This window comes from Pogona vitticeps, chromosome 3 (genome assembly GCF_051106095.1).
Source record: "Pogona vitticeps strain Pit_001003342236 chromosome 3, PviZW2.1, whole genome shotgun sequence".
Taxonomy (NCBI): Eukaryota; Metazoa; Chordata; class Lepidosauria; order Squamata; family Agamidae; genus Pogona; species Pogona vitticeps.
In genome coordinates this window covers 49,183,253-49,200,428 of record NC_135785.1, presented here as the reverse complement: position 1 = coordinate 49,200,428, position 17,176 = coordinate 49,183,253, and the positions used below count along the sequence as shown (strand labels likewise).

Here is a 17,176-nt window from a genome sequence, read left to right as displayed (position 1 = left end):
TCTTTTAGAATGATCCACACAGTCAGAGGCTTTACCGTACTCTATTTAGTACAAAATTATTTTCTCCTAAAATCCTTTTGTATGCTTCTGAAATGTATGTGTGTTTGCAATATAATCCCTATTGTTTCTTTGTTTTCTGAGTCCTTCTTGAATTTGTGGCACTTCTTGCATTGTGGCACTTCTTCATTGCATGGTAATAGTCTTTGTTGTAAACTCTTGAGCATGTGGAGTGATTTTAGATCCACCAGATTCCACACTCTTTCTCTTCCTGAACATGCTTATGTCCTGGAGTTGATACATTTATTTCCACTCTCACAAGTACCACTGTGAGGAGGAAGAGAAAAAATCTAGCAAGGGAAAGGCACAAGGAGGAAAGCTACCTACACCTTGTATCTTGGTTGGCATTAGCCCGACAGACCTATGACTACCCCCACTTACACTCCAGTTAGAATTGCTTCATAGCATGAACCACTGGAGGACTGGTGTGTTCAGCGACTTTGAGTTGCTCTTCTATGTGACTTGCAGTGGAACACACATTTAGGCAGTTTAAAGACCAAAAAGGAATTGGAGTATGGCTATTCTAGTTAGCCCACTTCTGCTCCTCCCTTGTATGGTTGTAATCCATGTCTGTTGCAAATGCATGAAATATTACATTTAGTCATTAACAAGTCATTTGAAACACCACACAATATTAAACATTTCTGGTATGACATACTGTCATTCATCATGCATACAATGGGTGTCTTGAGTTTAGATTAAGAGGACAGACTAAACCTGGCATTGTAGAAAATCATTATTTCAAAAATACTGTTTATCCCAAATCAATTACTTTTTTGAGATTACTACTATCTAACCTGCAACATCCAACTATAATTTAATTGTGTAGAAAAAATAGTGTGGTGATCTGTAAAGAAAGTAAAACGATTTAGTAATACATACACCAATTGAGCAGCATGTTATGAAATGACCAAATGTACTGAAATGTTATAAATATAAAAGCTAAATATCAGTTTGCAAATGAAATGAATTTTCCATTCAAATTCCCTCAATGCAGTGATTAGAGATAACTCATCACTTTACTTTAAAAATGAGTCATTGAATGATAATGCTAGGAGAAAGAATTTAAAAATTCTTTATTTTCCAGCTGTGATGCAAGGGAATAATAAGATGTTTGAGAAGTAGTTCACTCAGATAATGGCTGGAAAAAAGCATCAAAGATTTTTCAGACTGATAACCAAGTATCCAAGCATAAATCATTTTTAATTATTATTTAAGTATTTATTTAAGGACAGGGTAGGGAATACAAAACGTAGGGGGGAATAGGGAAGAGGGGGAAAAAGGTTAGGGGGATAGGAGAACACAGAGTATACCATCATCCAATCAATTCATATTACAATAACAGATCAACTTTTTGCTTTTTCACAGTTTGATTACCCTCCTGCTTTCATCTTATCATTTAATTTTAGTTTAATTCTATGTTACTCCAACACTATCTGGTAACTGCAGCATTTATACAATACATCCCATCGTTCAGTTTCCTTTTGAATTGAACAGTCTTTCAGCCCATCTGGCATTTTTCCACTTCCCATATTTTCACAATAAGATTCTCTTGTTTCAGTGTTTCCTTCTTAAGATTTTTAACATAATGCTTTTTAATTTTGGAAGCTGCATAGGTCACTGGATAACTCTCTATCCCATCTATGTTACCTGGTGTCATGCCCAGTAAAGATGGTTCTAAAGTTTGTGCAGCTTCATTTAAGTTTTGTTTGGGATCTAATGTCCCCTCTTTCATCACTTTCATCAGATCTTCTATTTTGCTAAGACCTTCATGTACTTGCTGAAACCCTGTTATTATTATCTTTTGCATAGTAATCTGCCATTCCTTTTCTATTTCTTGTACCACTGTTCCAAAACTTTAGGATTGAACAGACCAAGTCTCCATTTGTTGTCTTAAATTTTTGGAGGCCATCTCAGGCTTACCAATGAATGGGGTTTGTATAAATAATACTATGCCCTTAACCACAATGATCGCCCCTTATATATCCTTCAACAATTTCCACAATTTCATCAACAATCCAAACCCCTAGTCATAAACCTCCCCTCAGATCTCCCTCCAATCTTTATCCAAATATCATAATATAAAAATCAACTTTTAACCCAGCAAATTCAAAATCAAATAGAACCATGACACAATTATTTCTTTTTCTCCAGAGTTTAGCAAGCTTCTGTTATCAGTCTCACACGCAGTCCGGCAAACAAAACAACAATCACAGAGTCTCAAACTGTCCAATAGTTGTCCTTGAAGCCCGTCTTATGATCTTTCCATTAACCCCTTGATGCTCCTCAGTCCAGTCGACCACGTCAGCTCCTTCTTTCTTCTCCAGAAAACAACCAGTTTGTATTATTAACAGTTCACAGAGTCCAGGAAAAGGCAAAGAGAAATATGTCTCAGCCAAACGGAATTCACGAAACTCAAGTCTCTTAAATCCTGTCCGATGGCATTAGAACTGTCTGGGATTCTTTTCCAGAAACATAAGATTTATTTTTCCGTCTCACTCTCTCGGCTTTGAAATCAGCCTGCTATATTAAGAGTTCACTTGGGGAGGAAAGTTAGTTTCGCTTTTGAGGCAGACTGATAAGATAGGCTTGCCGCTACTTTTCTTCTTTCAGCCAAATATTTTCATTCTTATTTTCAGCTTAATGGGGCTGTTTCATAAATCAAAGGCTTCAGCTTACTTAGTTGTTATATATTTTAAGCTTATATTGGTTGTTCTCCCCTCCCCGATAAAGGGTTACTCGTGGCTCCGTGCCAAATATGGCGGCCGCTCCGATCTGTGCTGGGTGATTTCCTCAGAGGGGAGAAGTCCGGGTTTGCATCTCTTTCTTCTCCTTCTGCTGCTCACCATCTGCTTCAGAGAGACTTCTCCTAGACTCTCCTTCGATCCCCATTTCAAAAAGGGGATACCGGACCGGACGGTTCCAGTTTTTCCAGAGAGAGGTCTTCTCTGGAGCTACTGGCAGCACTGCAACAAAGCCCCGCCTCCCCAAGCATAAATCATTTTAAACTAAGTATTGAAATTTGGTCATGTAGTGCTGCACTTCACTTTATTATTTTTCAACAGATACCAGTTTTGATCTTTTATTACCATCTACATTTTATATTATCTTGCTAATTGATATTTGTTTCTTTTTCACTTCAAAACAGACCATTACTGTTGCTACTTCCATCACTATAATCCACTTCTTGTACAGACTACCTCCAGTTGATTCTTCTCACCTGTTGCTGCCTGTTTTAGTCTCTGTGTGTTTGGGGGGGTGTTTTTAAAAATAATCTGAGTAACAAAGATATAAAATGGTCCCAGTATTTAAGGATCCCGTTCTTTTTTCCTTCAATGAAGCCTTTGCATCAATAACACAGACTGGGACCATTTAAATTTTTGCTACTCAGCTAATTTATATTCCTCCACCAACTCAAGCTAAAAAAAAAGGCTGGTGTAAAGAATCCAAATCCTTACTGCTCCTTCCCAATGCAGGAGAGGGGCCAGCTTTGATGTCCTAAGGCATACATAGCTGATGTGCCCTGCGACCAGTGAAACCTTGAGCCAGTTGTGTAGTGCCAGGGCACAACTAGAAAGAAGGACTTGGAAACCACTTCTGAGGACTTTATACCTAGAAAATCCTGGGAGGATTGCCATAGATCAGAAATGACTTTAAATCACACACACACATATATATTAGAGAGTGTTCTAGCACTATGGGGTGGTATAGAAGTCAAAACAACTAATTATAGTACTGTATTAGTATAAATTTAAATGCAGTGTGTTGTTTAACCTGAGTATGCATTTTTTTTTCTTTTCTTGTTACTTAGTGTTCCTGAAAAGACAATACAGTACTTCTCAAAACGTTAACTCAGATGACAGTATAAACACTTTCCATGGTCTTTCATATAATTCTTTACATTTGAAGGGATGCCAGGACAGGTATTTTGACCCCTCAGCTGTTCCTGGCCCTCTATTTTTGTTGTGTTTTTTGGGGGGAGGGACAAAAATGTAAGTTGACACTCTTGGTAGCTTTTAGGAGTGATTGTTCTCTTTTCAAATACCTTTCCTATTTTTCAAAGATGAAAGTGGACTTCTACCTATTGCTTTTTCCCTTGGGTGGCACTTTTGGTGGCCTGTACAGCCCCAAGAGAGTACCAGGGCAGGAAATTCTATATTGTGTGAATACAACAAGAACTTTAGACATAAGTCAAGGTAAACCAGGTTAGTCCACAAGAACAAAAAATCAAAATTCAGAGTCAGGTAATACTTGTATTAGGACCATTCAGAAATATTTGTCTATGTAGGTGAAGTCTGGGGTCGGGGAGAGGGAGAGGAGAGTACAAGTGAAAGACAGATTTATTAATGTACAACTCAAGATGTAGCCTAGCCATAACAACTTAAATTGTTGAATTTCTTGAGGAGAAAGGCAGAGTAAATAAGAAATAAATACTAATGAGAAAGTTTATAAAACATTTTCCTTCCTAACTCCCACCCCTAAATTAAAACAGATTTAAATCTGTACTCCTGCTACCACCTAAGCCTTCCTTTACCTGTCTGGAGTCTATTCAGAGTCCTTAGGCTCTTCTTCATACCTTGTTTCTCTAACTACAGCCATCCACAAATCTGAGTATACAGACATTATTTTCCCCATAAAGTACTCTAACAAATGTAAGTGTATAGTTCAATTTACCCATATGTTCACATATCAAACCTTTCCCAGATACAGTACGCATCTCTATTTATCATATGCAGGGGTGGCGAATCTCCAGTTCTGCATCAGAAAATATATTATCAGCTGTCTTCAGCCAGTTACAGTTGGGAATGCTCTAAAGGAACTTGTCCTCCTGTTGCTCTTTGTGAAATCAATTATTTCTGTAAATGAAAGAGTTGAAACTTTCTGACTCCCTTAGTGAGACACAAAATCTAGAATCAGCCCCAAGCAAACCCGTATATTGCACAACACAATGATGACAAAGCTGCCTTGCTGGCTCAAATCCTGTCACAGGCAGTGAAATCCTTCTGGCAGCAAACTTGTCTTCTCACAGTAACCACCCTGTCTTTCAAAAGCACATATAGCATGAGACAAATGCATACAACATAGTACTGTTCATGCAAATTGATCTTACTTTATACTAAGTAAAGTGCAAACTCTCTACAGCAGTGGTCCCCAACCTTGGGCCTCCAGATGTTCTTGGACTTCAACTCCCAGAAATCCTGGCCAGCAGAGGTGATGGTGAGGGCTTGTGGGAGCTGTAGTCCAAGAACATCTGGAGGCCCAAGGTTGGGGACCACTGCTCTACAGCCATACATACTTGATAATATAAAAACAAAGGATGAAAAATGATTAAGACTTCTCTAAACTCCAGGATACAGATGTAGGTCATTCTGTAATACTATTTCCTATATTTCATAAATCTCCATATTTATTCTAATTAGGATAAGAACTAGTCTCTAGGCAAACTGTGCCAGATTCTTTAATCTTTGAAATCCTCAAATATAATGTGAACAGATAAAGGGGAGAGGAAACTTTTTTTCTTCCTATTTGGTACATAAAACTATGTCAGCCCTCATCACTGAGAAATATAACTGAGCAATATAGGTATTAGGTGAATTCATATAATCTCCCCTTAAAAGAATGCAGATGATGGCCATGTGGTGTAATAGTTAAATTGCTGGACTAAGACTCGGGCAACCTGGGTTCAAATTTATATTTGGTTATGACGTGTTCTTGGGCCTGTCACTCATTATCAGTCGGACTTGCTTCACACGGTTGTTGCACAAATAATATGGAGAAAAGGAGAGTCTTTGCTGAACTCACAGCAAAAAAAGTGAGATACAAATGTAAACAGGAAATAAATATCTGGACATTCAGACTAGTCCACCCAGTGCTGCTCACCTGCTCTGCAGCAACACAAACTGCAACCCACTGCAGAAACTATCTCGTCCGTGTGTGAGAAAGGGGCTCTCCATACATACTGAGCTCCACATAAAGGGGGATATGAGCCAACCAGAGTCCCCATATAGAAGAACTCTCTTAAACATATACATGAGTACACATGAAAAGCCCTTTTCTAGGTCATCTCAACACATGAGAAACGAGGAAGCATTTATGCCACACACAGTGGCAGGGGTATAGCCACAGCACCAATCAGCTGTGATAATAAAGCTAAACCATATGATTACGCACTCCACATCCTGTATTTGCTGAATGTGTGATAGGCAGGTCACCTTAACCTCCTTGTTACTGGAATTGAGTTTTAGAACAATTTGGGTGTTTCATGTTCTAGCACCTATCATTATCTTGTACATGTGGAGCATGTGTTCTGCATAGGAAGTAAGGGTAAAGTTAGGGATGGGGTAGGAATTGTGTCAGAAAACTGAGGAATGAGATTGCTGATGTGTTCAAAAGTCCTCAGAACTGGTGTGGCTTTTGTTAATTTAAATTTGGTTGTCCCTATATGAATGGAAGACAAGTATATTCTGTTTTAATTTTTTATTCTATAAAAGTTAATATGTAGTATGAAGTAAAATAGAAATAAATGGAAGAGTTTGCAAGAGAACACATTGCTGGACATAACATGAATATGTCAACTGTTGTAATTGAGACCTGCCAGTCAACATGAACAAGGCTGAACAAAAGGGACCAGGGGCCTGACTGATCAAGTACATTTTCAGATAAGTTATGAGAAAATTTTCACATTAAGGAAAAAAACCACTAAACTAGCAGCTTTGGGATATTTTTCTGATCAAGGAAGATGACTCCCAAAGTAAAAATACAATCATAATAAAGTAAATAACTAAGCATTAAAGTGCCTTTTCATGCAACCAAAAATCTGCAACCTGAGGTAACTGCCTCACTCTGCCTAATTGTAGGGCTGGCACAGCCTAGTTTATGAACAGATAAATTTGAAAAGCCCTTCAGCTGTTTTCAAAAAACCTCGGGAAAACTTCCCTCCTTCTGTTGTGATTTTCTGGTAGTTTAAGATATACACATGATACCATGTTATGACAGAAAGCAGCAATTACTTGAAATGACTGTTGAGGAAGGTTAAAAGAAGACCGTGTAAAAGGAGGATTATAGCTGAGTATAGAGAAGAGAAAAAATCAGTACAGAAGAGTTGCATAGCTATAATGCTAATGGTGAAAAAAAAATTAAATTGTTAAAGATTTTCTATTCTTTGCTTCAGTCATTAATCCAAATGGAGACAACAATCAAGAGGTCAAAAGATGTTTTGAGACTTGGGAAGGCAGTTATGAAGGAAGTACAAAAGATTCATAATAGTAAGGATGGGTCTCTGGAAATCAAGGAAAAGATCACCCATACTATGGTGTTCCCAGTTACTATGTATGGATGTGAAAGATGTTCAGTGAAGAAAGTTGTCAGCAAAAGAGGAAATCAGTTCCTTTGAAAATGGCATTGAGGGAGGCTTTAGGAATAAAATGGACTCCCAGAAAGATGAGTAGGTAGTAGATCAAATCAAGCTAAACTCACTGTAATTGAAAATGACCAAACTCTGGCTATTGTGCTTTGGGGAGGTTACGAGAAGACTCCCTGGAAAAGACAATCATATTGGGAAAAGCTGAAGGCAGGAAAAAAAAAAACAGGAAGACCACAGCATGAGATGAGCTGACTCAATACAATCCACGCCTTTACTGTGCCAGAACAAGGCTGTTAATGAGAGAGACTTTCGGAGATTATTAATTCTTAGGGTCACCATAAGTCAGAAGCAACCTGAGGGCGCATAACCGCCAAACGCTTCTCTTTACGGAGAAACCTTATTTTGGAAGACTGCCATTCCCGTTCTCTCTAGAGCTCGCTTTGCAGAACAAGGGGCCCTTTTTAGTGCGTAATAATGAGCGTGCTTTTTCAGGTTTTTGAGCAGGTGTGGGAGGAACGTCTCCGTACGGCCCCCCTGGTGTTCCAGATGCACGTCTGAGGAATTTGTGTGAGCAGGACGTCCCTCAGGATCTTTCCGGATTGGCTCCTTCTTGAGGCATTGCCTCTCTTGGAGGAAGGTGGCTGTTGAGGGAAGGTTTCTAAAAATTCACCGAAGAAGTGGGTGCTTGGGAACTGTGGAAGTAATAAGGACAAGCGCTGAGGGGGCGGCGGCTGTTTCCCTCCGCCTCACACGCCGGCGAGCTTTCTCTTTCTTCCCTCACCCCGCTTTCCCCTTTTTTCCCCCCACTCCCGCGCAGGCTGCTTCCTTCCTACCCCGGTTACCGTGGCAACCGCCCGGACTCCCCCGGCCCCGCGCCTGCTGCGGAATCGCTCCGCAGCAGCAGCAGCAGCAGTCGCCTCTCGGAGCCCCGGCTACGGTCGCCGCCGCCTCGCATGGAGCTCCTGGCCGCCGCGCTCAGCGCCGCCTGTGCCCTGGATCATGAAGGCGCGGCGGAAAGCGTGGCAGGAACCCGCCAGTCTGACAGGTAAGGAACTGGGGCCGGCGGGCGGGCGTCGGGGGGGGGGGAGAGAGACACCCACCTACCCACCCACAGAGGTTGCCTTTTCTTCCTGACAGCGGGGCGAAGGGGTTCATCCTGCAGAGTCAGGGGCGCCTCTTCCGACGTACAGCGGACCCTTCCTCTAGGCGTCCGCTCCAAAGGCTGTTGTCGCCCGGTTGGGAAGACTAGAGCGCGGGAACTTCGGCTTGCGAGCTTCCGCTCTCCTTGGTTTGGGGTGCAGAGCTTTCCCTCCACTGACTCGGGATGGGGACAGAGCAGGCGGGGGCTCCCTCTTGCTCCGGGAAGGGACGGACGGACTTTGCACGTCTCCTCACGGATTGCCCTCCACCTCCTTTTTCTTTCCCACCCACCGACCCGGTGAGAACAGCTTCGCTAGGGTTCCTCAGCCGTTGCCCACATCACCCGCCACCTCCGCCCCTGGGACGCCCACCCGGTGCGTTGCTTTTATCTGTGGTTATTGTGGGATTTTCACCAGCATCACATCAGTAGCCTTCATTCCCCCACAGACTCCAGGGAGGTTTTGTATTCCCTCCCCCATATAATAATAATAATAATAATAATAATAATAATAATAATAATAATAATAATAATAATAATAATAATAATAATAATAATAATAATAATAATAATAATAATAATAATAATAATTTGTTGTTGTTATTGTTGTTGTTGTTGTTATTACCCACAAGGATTATTATTATTATTATTATTATTATTATTATTATTATTATTATTATTATTATTATTATTATTATTATTATTATTATTATTCCCCACAGCCTGATTCCTTCATGCCCCCACACCTGTTTCTCATGTCTCCCAGGAGCGATGCTAAAATGCCATCATTCTTCCCACACGTTTCCATTCATGTTCCACACCTCACTGGATTTACTGATCTCTTCACCAGGAGCACAGGGTGTTCAGCATCCAGAGCCCCACAGAAAGGAAGTGAGGGGTGCCTGAAAGAGGGGTTATATGGATTGCAAATGATTAAAAGTAAAAGTGGGTAAATCTACCCTCATTTACCTACCTTTACTTTTAAACACTTGCAGCTCATATAACCACTGTTGTTAGCCAGCAGTGATCTTATCTAGAGGGAATGATGGAGAATAAAAATATTCATACTCCTGCTTTTCTCTCTCTCTCTCAAAGTGATTCTATGCCTATGGCTGGACCAGCTTCAATTCCTGATGAGAGTCCTGTGGACCCCAGCTGCCCTACTGCTTTCCCAGAAGCCTTGCAAATGATTCACCCTATGACTGCTGACTCCTGGAAAAACTTCATTGAGCAAATAGGTAAGGGAAACATTTAGGCTCTTGAGAACTACAAGTTACATTCTAGCGTGCAAGATGTCAGATGCCTCATGATGCCATATTTTGTTGGGAAAAAAGCAGTTTGAAAGTACAGCAGCTGTAATGATACTTAATACTTTTGCTTCCAAGTGGAACCAACTCCCCCTTCAAATATTTATCTACTTTTAAGTCATTCATTTGAAGCATTGCCATTTGCAGGTGCGCAGAAAGCAAGTTTGGGAGGGCTGGCTTGAAGCAGGGAAAAGCCTGCAGAAAAAAAGGTTATCCCCACCCCCTTTTTTTCTTCCAAAACCTCCCCTACTCCTGTGGCTTTTCTTAAATAATAATAATATATATATATTGTGAGTTCAGCTGCATATGTTTGTGTATAATGTGTGATTAGTAGTGAACTCTTTTCTCAGTGGCATTTGCATGTATGCATGCATGCATAGGATTTGTCTATCAATCCTACTGGACCAAATAATTTGTCTACTTGCACATCTACTGTTTTTTACAGAACTGGGTAAAACAATCTAAATACATTTTTCCTCTATGGCTGAAGATAATGAATATATATCATTACAAAAAATAATACACACCAGGAGGAAATGTGAACTGAAAAACTAAGGAGACAAACAGAAAAGCCTGATGTTTAAGAGCTGAATTATTAGAATTTTTTTTCCTTTTTGAACAAAAGGGCCATTTTAGCACAATTGTCCAAGAGCATTATTTCTAAAATATTAAAGGCTCCAGTTAAAGTAGATGCTATAATTAGGGCTACTGATTCCTTGTAAAATCTCAGTTCTTCAAACATTATTGCCATTTCAGGAGGCACATAAAGAATTGAACTGTCCTTCTTTGATAGTCTTTTATCAGTCTCCAGTCCAGATGGTAAATCCCATACTCTCTTCCCCATCATTATCTGTTGCAGTTCTGTAATGTTCAGATGCCTTCAATTTCTCCACATCTGTAATGTGTTTGTTAGTGTTAATGTCAGATAAGTTGTTGAACAAGAGATAAATGTTTGCTTTCTTCTCCAAGGGCCATGTGAAAAACTGGTAATATCTGGATTATTTGAACAAAGGGCTTTATCTATGAAGAGGCAAAAAAATATTCTAGATTATCTTTAGGATATAATCATCCCTGTACTTGTTCATCATTCTTTGCTTCTTCAGCATTGCCACAGAATTACTTATTTAGTTAATTACTTATTAAGACTATAGACCTTGAAAGTGCACTAGGCTAACAAAGATTTAGATTTCACACAAAAAGGCTTTGCCACATTCAGTGATATATATCTGATTCCATCTATAACAACAGAAAGGTTCCCTTTTCCCTTTCTTTGTCCTGTTTAATGATGAGCTTGGACTCAGTTATTAACAGAAATTTCAACAGTCACTGAAAATACTTCACAAAGTAGTTCAGATAGACTTATGCAAGTATTATTGCCCCTAAAACAGCACAACATATTTAAGAGCAATCTTTCCTTTTTAGTCAAGTGTGGGAAGCTAACAGGAAAATGCATGGTTTCCAAAGTACAGTTCCTCCTATTGCTATTTTAATCTCAATTTGAATACTGTTCCAGAAAGTAGTGAATATTGAATATATTCACAATATGGTAGAAAACATACCCTTTGGCTCTTTCTCATTACAAATTGTATGTATGTTTAAGATGATGAATTAAATATGGTTGTTTATAATATATTTTTAAGTGCTTGGCACAGAGGTAAGCAGTTAATAAGTTTCAGCTTTATAACTTCAGATGAAATGTAAAGCTTTATTGGAATAAATACATTTTAATGCTCATTATTGGCATTATGTTTACTAACACTGAAGGCTAAATAATTTGAATTGAATTTAACTTGTAAAGTTGAGGTGGAATGGCTCGCAACCGATACTCTTAAAACTCATAACTGTTGTCTTTGTTAATTTATAATAAGATTTATACTCCTGGCTCCAGAATTATCACAAGTCTTTAGTAATACAGAATGCAAAATTTCACTTTTGTTTCTTTCATAAAGAATTAAAATCGTTTTTTTCCTTTTTCTTTTTTTTGTGCTGAATTTTTGTGGTGTTCCTGGGATGTAATTATGGTTGTCCAGAGAATAGTTTAAAATAGTACACTATTGAATTGAATTGCATTCAGTGGTCTTTAACAATATTTTCATGAGATGTTACTGATATTTCTGCAGGATCTGATAAACATTTGCAAGAATGTTCTTACATTATTACAGTTTGTTTCTTGAAGAAAAAATTATGGATAACCTCATATATCACTATGAATTCTGCAGTTTTATTAGTTTCCTGGTCAATATGTTTATGAAGTCTTTAGATTAAATCATGCTGCAACAACCTGATGATAAATGCCTCTATTATGATGATAATATAGTGAAGTTCTGTAATAAGAAGCAAACTATAGTTCAGTACAGTACTAACATGGTTTCAGATCATGGTTTTGAAGAAATTTCTGGTTTTGAGAGAGCTGAATTAGAGCTATGAGGTAAATCTGGATACTAAAAAGAATCATGCATTTCCTGTGATTTACATGTTTTCCTCCCCACAATGGACCTTCCTACATAAATCTTCCAGCAATCTGACTTGCAAACTAAACCTGTGTTTATGCTGCAATGATCATTCATAGAACAATGCAAATAAAATACAAGATAAGTAGGTAAGAAAAATTGTAGGGTAATGCAAAGAGGCATGTTTCACAATCTGATGGAGCACTTCTAAAAACGTTCTAAGTGTATTGCCCCATAGTTCCATCCATATCTGCCCCATTCAGATATTACATCAAACTGGCCAATATAATAATTTATGGGAAAGAGAATCCTTTAATTAAAAGGAAGGAGTGGAAAAGGGTGCTCTGGCCTGTGGCAGCACAGTAAGGTTTTAATGAATACGTTGTTCAATGCTTCTACTGTACAATGTTTTCCCAAAGGTTATTAAAGATGTAATGTTTTTGCAATGTTGCCTTGAGAATAAGACAGGAAGTTACACTATAATTAAATGCATGATCTTGCCCCTTTTTCAGTTCCTTCCAGCATCAAGGACAGTAAAAGAGAAAACTTTATGTAGAATTTGAAAGAAAAGTTTCTTTGGGATAAATAATTTCTTCCTTTCTAGAAGGACTGAGTGTTTGGTGTTTGCTCCTGTGCAATCTGATTTATTATGATTTTTGAGCTTGGAAAAGGAATTCCCTTCCAAATTGAATAGAGAAGTAGTTACTGTATCATTTCTGGCTTCTGTTTCATTTTCCCAAATAATTATGTTCTGCAGTTGTCTTTGTTTGCTTTTTACAATATAGATCAAAACTGTAATCTTCGAGCCATCACCTTACACGGGAGTTTCACCACTCTAAAATTGTCTTAGATTCCAGCTCCTTATTTTCTAAGCTGAAGCCCAGATGTACAAAGTCTATTATTAGTGCATTTTAATTAGTGCATTTCTCATACAAAAATGTTGTTGTTTGCAGTAATGTTCCATGTACTTTGCTGCTTTGTAGGTCTCCTGTATCAAGAATATAGAGATAAATCTACACGTCAAGAGATTGAAACTAGAAGGCTGCAAGATTCACAAACAGATATTGAAGAGGGTTCAACTACTGAAGAGACACCATCAGAAAGTGAAACCGCAGATGCCACGGAGAGCAAGGCTGTTCCCCAGATTAATTTGCTTAGGAATTCTACTTCCAGGTTCAATTTATGGCAAGATCTTCCAGAAGTCAGAAGCAGTGGTGTTCTGAATATTCTCCAGCCAGATGAGATCAGACTTCAAGAGGTAATAGCAACTTCAGGGAAGATGGGTTTTCCACTCTTGGCATTCTAATGAAATTGTGTGTAGGTTGATTCCTGTAATATAAAATGACAGTTTTTTTTTTTAAATGTCTACTGCCATTTGTAAAGAGATAGTTGTAAGGAGTCCAACTAAATCCTTTTTTCCCCCTAAAAAGTCACGGGCCATTCTATATCATTCAGTTTGGCCTGTAATCTCAGTCTCTAGCGATTAAAAGAGAATCGTGTCGTAGTTGAACTAATATAGTAACATCAGAGGAAGACAGGGCTAAATTTATTACAGATGCAAATATGGGGGAGGGGAGGCAAGAATTAAGTACATCAGAAGCAAGAAAGTTGTGAGAACTCAGACAAGACAAAATCACAGAGAATATGTATGAATTGTGTCAATTCTTAGCAGAGTTTGAAAAAGTTGTCTAGGGCTACAGCCCCAAGAACCTCCAACCAACATGTACTGTAGCATAAAAAGTAACTTTTTCATGCTGTGGCTCTCATAGTGGAAGATACTTTGCTTTCTGTTAGTGTGCCTGAAGGTCATCATGCCAAACAGAAATGGCACATTTGTAAAATTACAAACTGAGCAATAACGAATCAATGGGAATGGACGGTGGTCATCCCAGAGTCCTTCATAAATTCAGATGATGAACTGTTGAACTTTTAACTAAAATGTGCAACTTTTCAATAAAAAAATGCTTCATTCCTTAATGATTCCTTAAAGATTGGAAGTCATGATCAGATTATCACACTATTTTTGCAGAAAAACCTCTGATAAGTCAACATATTAGTGACATCAGATTTATTCCCAGCATATTAGTGGAAAGCATTGTGGATTTTCAAATTCCTTTATTTTACTTATTAATCCAATGATTCCTATCCCATCCCATTTTGGCTTACAATGTAATTGAAAAACAGTAGAAACATAAAATACAGAGCATACGTGATGGTGTCTCAGCAAGTAAAGAATAAAAATAGAGCATGCACAAAAGAGAGTCACAGCAATTTAAAAATAAAGTTGTCAGGAGAATGCCTTCCTGAGGGAGAGGAAAAAATATGAAGGGAACCTGTTTGAATGTCTTTGAAACAGTCTACTAAAAAGTGAGTGCTTTTGGAATACTGCTTAAAGTTTTTGTCACCTGTCACTATAAATGGATATTTAAGAGCTGTATAAGGTATGCATCCCAGACGATTTCTTGTCCTACTCAAGATAGATCGCTATTTCCCATGGCATAGCCTTTTTATGTTCTTACACAGAATCAAACACAGGAGCAAAATGATGCATTTTTGCAAAAAATGATTGATTGGAACAAATCATGAATTAGTTTTGCATTTAAAGTTCAATACCATGAAAATTTCTGTTTTCATGATAGCTTTAAAGTACATTTCTAGCCCCTAAAGTTGCTAAAAGTAGTAAGAAAATTGGTGCACTTTGGATTATCTGGGCAAAGAATATAGGCTATTGGTGTGTTTTGTTTTGCCCGCAATAATGAGACGAGGCACAGCACAATAAGTTTAAACTAGGGTCACAACTTTATTAACGCTTCAAACTCAAGCTTCCCCTTTCACAAGGGGCCCTACCATAGTGCAAACAGGTCTGGAATCGAAGCTGTCCTCACCATTCTGCTCTAGACCTCTACCCAGGGAGTTCCTGTTCTGAAAGTGTTCCATTCTACTGTATAGCATGCTTTCGGTCCCCGTGCCAAGAGTACCCTGAGGCTGCCCACCACCCAAGCCTTGAGACCCTAAGTGCCAAGTGTCCCTTAAGATCCCCTGCTTCCCCTCCCCTCCTCTATACCTCTATTAATGTTATTCTGAGGGGAAGGGTGCCTGGCACCCCCTGGGTGCCCCCCCATAACTCACCTGAAGCCATCCTTTTTGCACTACCGACAGTCGTGACTGTTTAGCGTGGTTACCTAACCTATAAGCCCTAACACACCCCTGGCAGTAAGAATGAAATGGGAGAAAACTCATCTGCCTGCACCTTTCCGCCAATTCAGTGCAGGTCAAAAATCCCATCTGGCCCCAAAGCAACCAGCTAATCTCGATCTTATTACTGCATGGGCGAGTGGGTCACTGGGGAACGCAGGGGGAATGATGCAACAGGCAAGAGCCAGACTTTTAAAGGCTCTCTTCTGCCCTGCCTGCTCGTCCGATGTGACAAAACTTCCTGCATTTGTTTCCTCCGGTTGGGTGGGTAAAGAAGCCCCACCCAGACATCTTCGTGCCTTAGTGAAGGGGCCATTGTGGTGTAAAGAATGCATATGATGCAATTGGATATAACAGTGAAGTCTAAGCTACATTTTAACATGCAAACATTATGCCTTGCTTTTTACTCACCCTGGTTTGTCTTGGTCATGTAGCAGAGATCTTCTGCAGCAATTAGAAGCATCTGGCTAAGATTAATCACCATATAGCATTTTAACTGAACCCCACACTGTGGTTAATAGTGATTAGTATAAAACAAGGAGTATTTGTTTTACAATCATTAAGATTTCCCATATTTTAATTAGGTATGTACAAGCTGGGGACTCCATGTGATTTGGTGGATAGAGTGACAGAGTGGGACTTCAAGGGAAACTCTGAAATATTCTAAGAATGCCAACTAGTTTGCCCCTCTCCTCACTTCATATTTCTACATGTGGGGGTCAACAAGGACAGAGGAGGAGCCCCTGGATTCCAAGCTTTCACTAAAACAAAATCAAACCCACATGTATTTAGCCCTTATAGAAGCTGAGGTAGAAGTCAAAATGTCAAATATTGTTCTACCATTTGCAGTGTTATCAACATGCCCCATCCATTTAGTACTTCTAACCAGTGAATGAAATCATAACTGTCCCATGGCATTGGTGTCCCACAGAGCACTTTAGAAATCCAGGATTTGACTGTTGCTGTCATCAGACAGATGTTGTCTACATAAACTCAGAAAGACAGGAGTTCATCATAATTCTATCTCAGATCTTATTTCATGTGCCCCATCTAGTTACTTCACAAAAGGAATAGAAACAATTGCTTTGTTATTGCCAATGTTGATATACTCTCGTATTATTATTATATCCATATTGACAGATGAAGGGTTATGGCTGAAATGACACTGGTTATGCCACCCATCCCAAGTACTCAGGTGCTGTTATGCACATTTTACCTGGGGGAGTAGGAAAGTGTAAGACACTTCCACTTTATAAGTCAGTACAATTATTCTGTCTCTCTGTGTGTTAAGGGATAAGGGACTGAGCTGGCTGGATAGCTCAGGGAGTTTGTTGTCTGATTGTGGAGCGAGAGGTTGGGGATTTGATTCCCCATTGTGTTTCCTGTGAGCAGAGACAGCCTGTGTGGCCTTGGGCAAGCTGCACAGTCCTGGGACACCCTCAGAAGGGAATGGTTAACCATTTCTGAGTATTCTCATAGAACTCTAAAAAGGGTCGCCAATAAATCATAATTGACATGATGACACATCATCATGATTGTGGCAGCACTCAGAGAAGGGAATTACAGGTTGCTTTCCCACACACAGGAGGGGACTGAGTGAGCTTTTGTGGGTGGGGGACTTTGACTGCAAAAATAACTTGAAGGGAAACTTCTCTCCCCGATCCCC

The 17,176-nt window shown here is 39.3% G+C and overlaps 1 protein-coding gene across 4 annotated transcripts in view; it reads left to right on the top strand.

Moving 5' to 3' along the window:
* NGEF (neuronal guanine nucleotide exchange factor) overlaps nt 1–17,176 on the top strand; it is a 65,041-nt gene that overhangs the window by 26,586 nt on the left and 21,279 nt on the right. For all 4 annotated transcript variants that reach the window (XM_072995777.2, XM_072995779.2, XM_078389362.1 and 1 more), the window contains 3 exons: nt 8,238–8,465; nt 9,654–9,796; nt 13,299–13,573. In XM_072995777.2, coding sequence (XP_072851878.2) covers nt 8,238–8,465; nt 9,654–9,796; nt 13,299–13,573 — 646 coding nt within the window. The remainder of the gene's footprint in view (nt 1–8,237; nt 8,466–9,653; nt 9,797–13,298; nt 13,574–17,176) is intronic.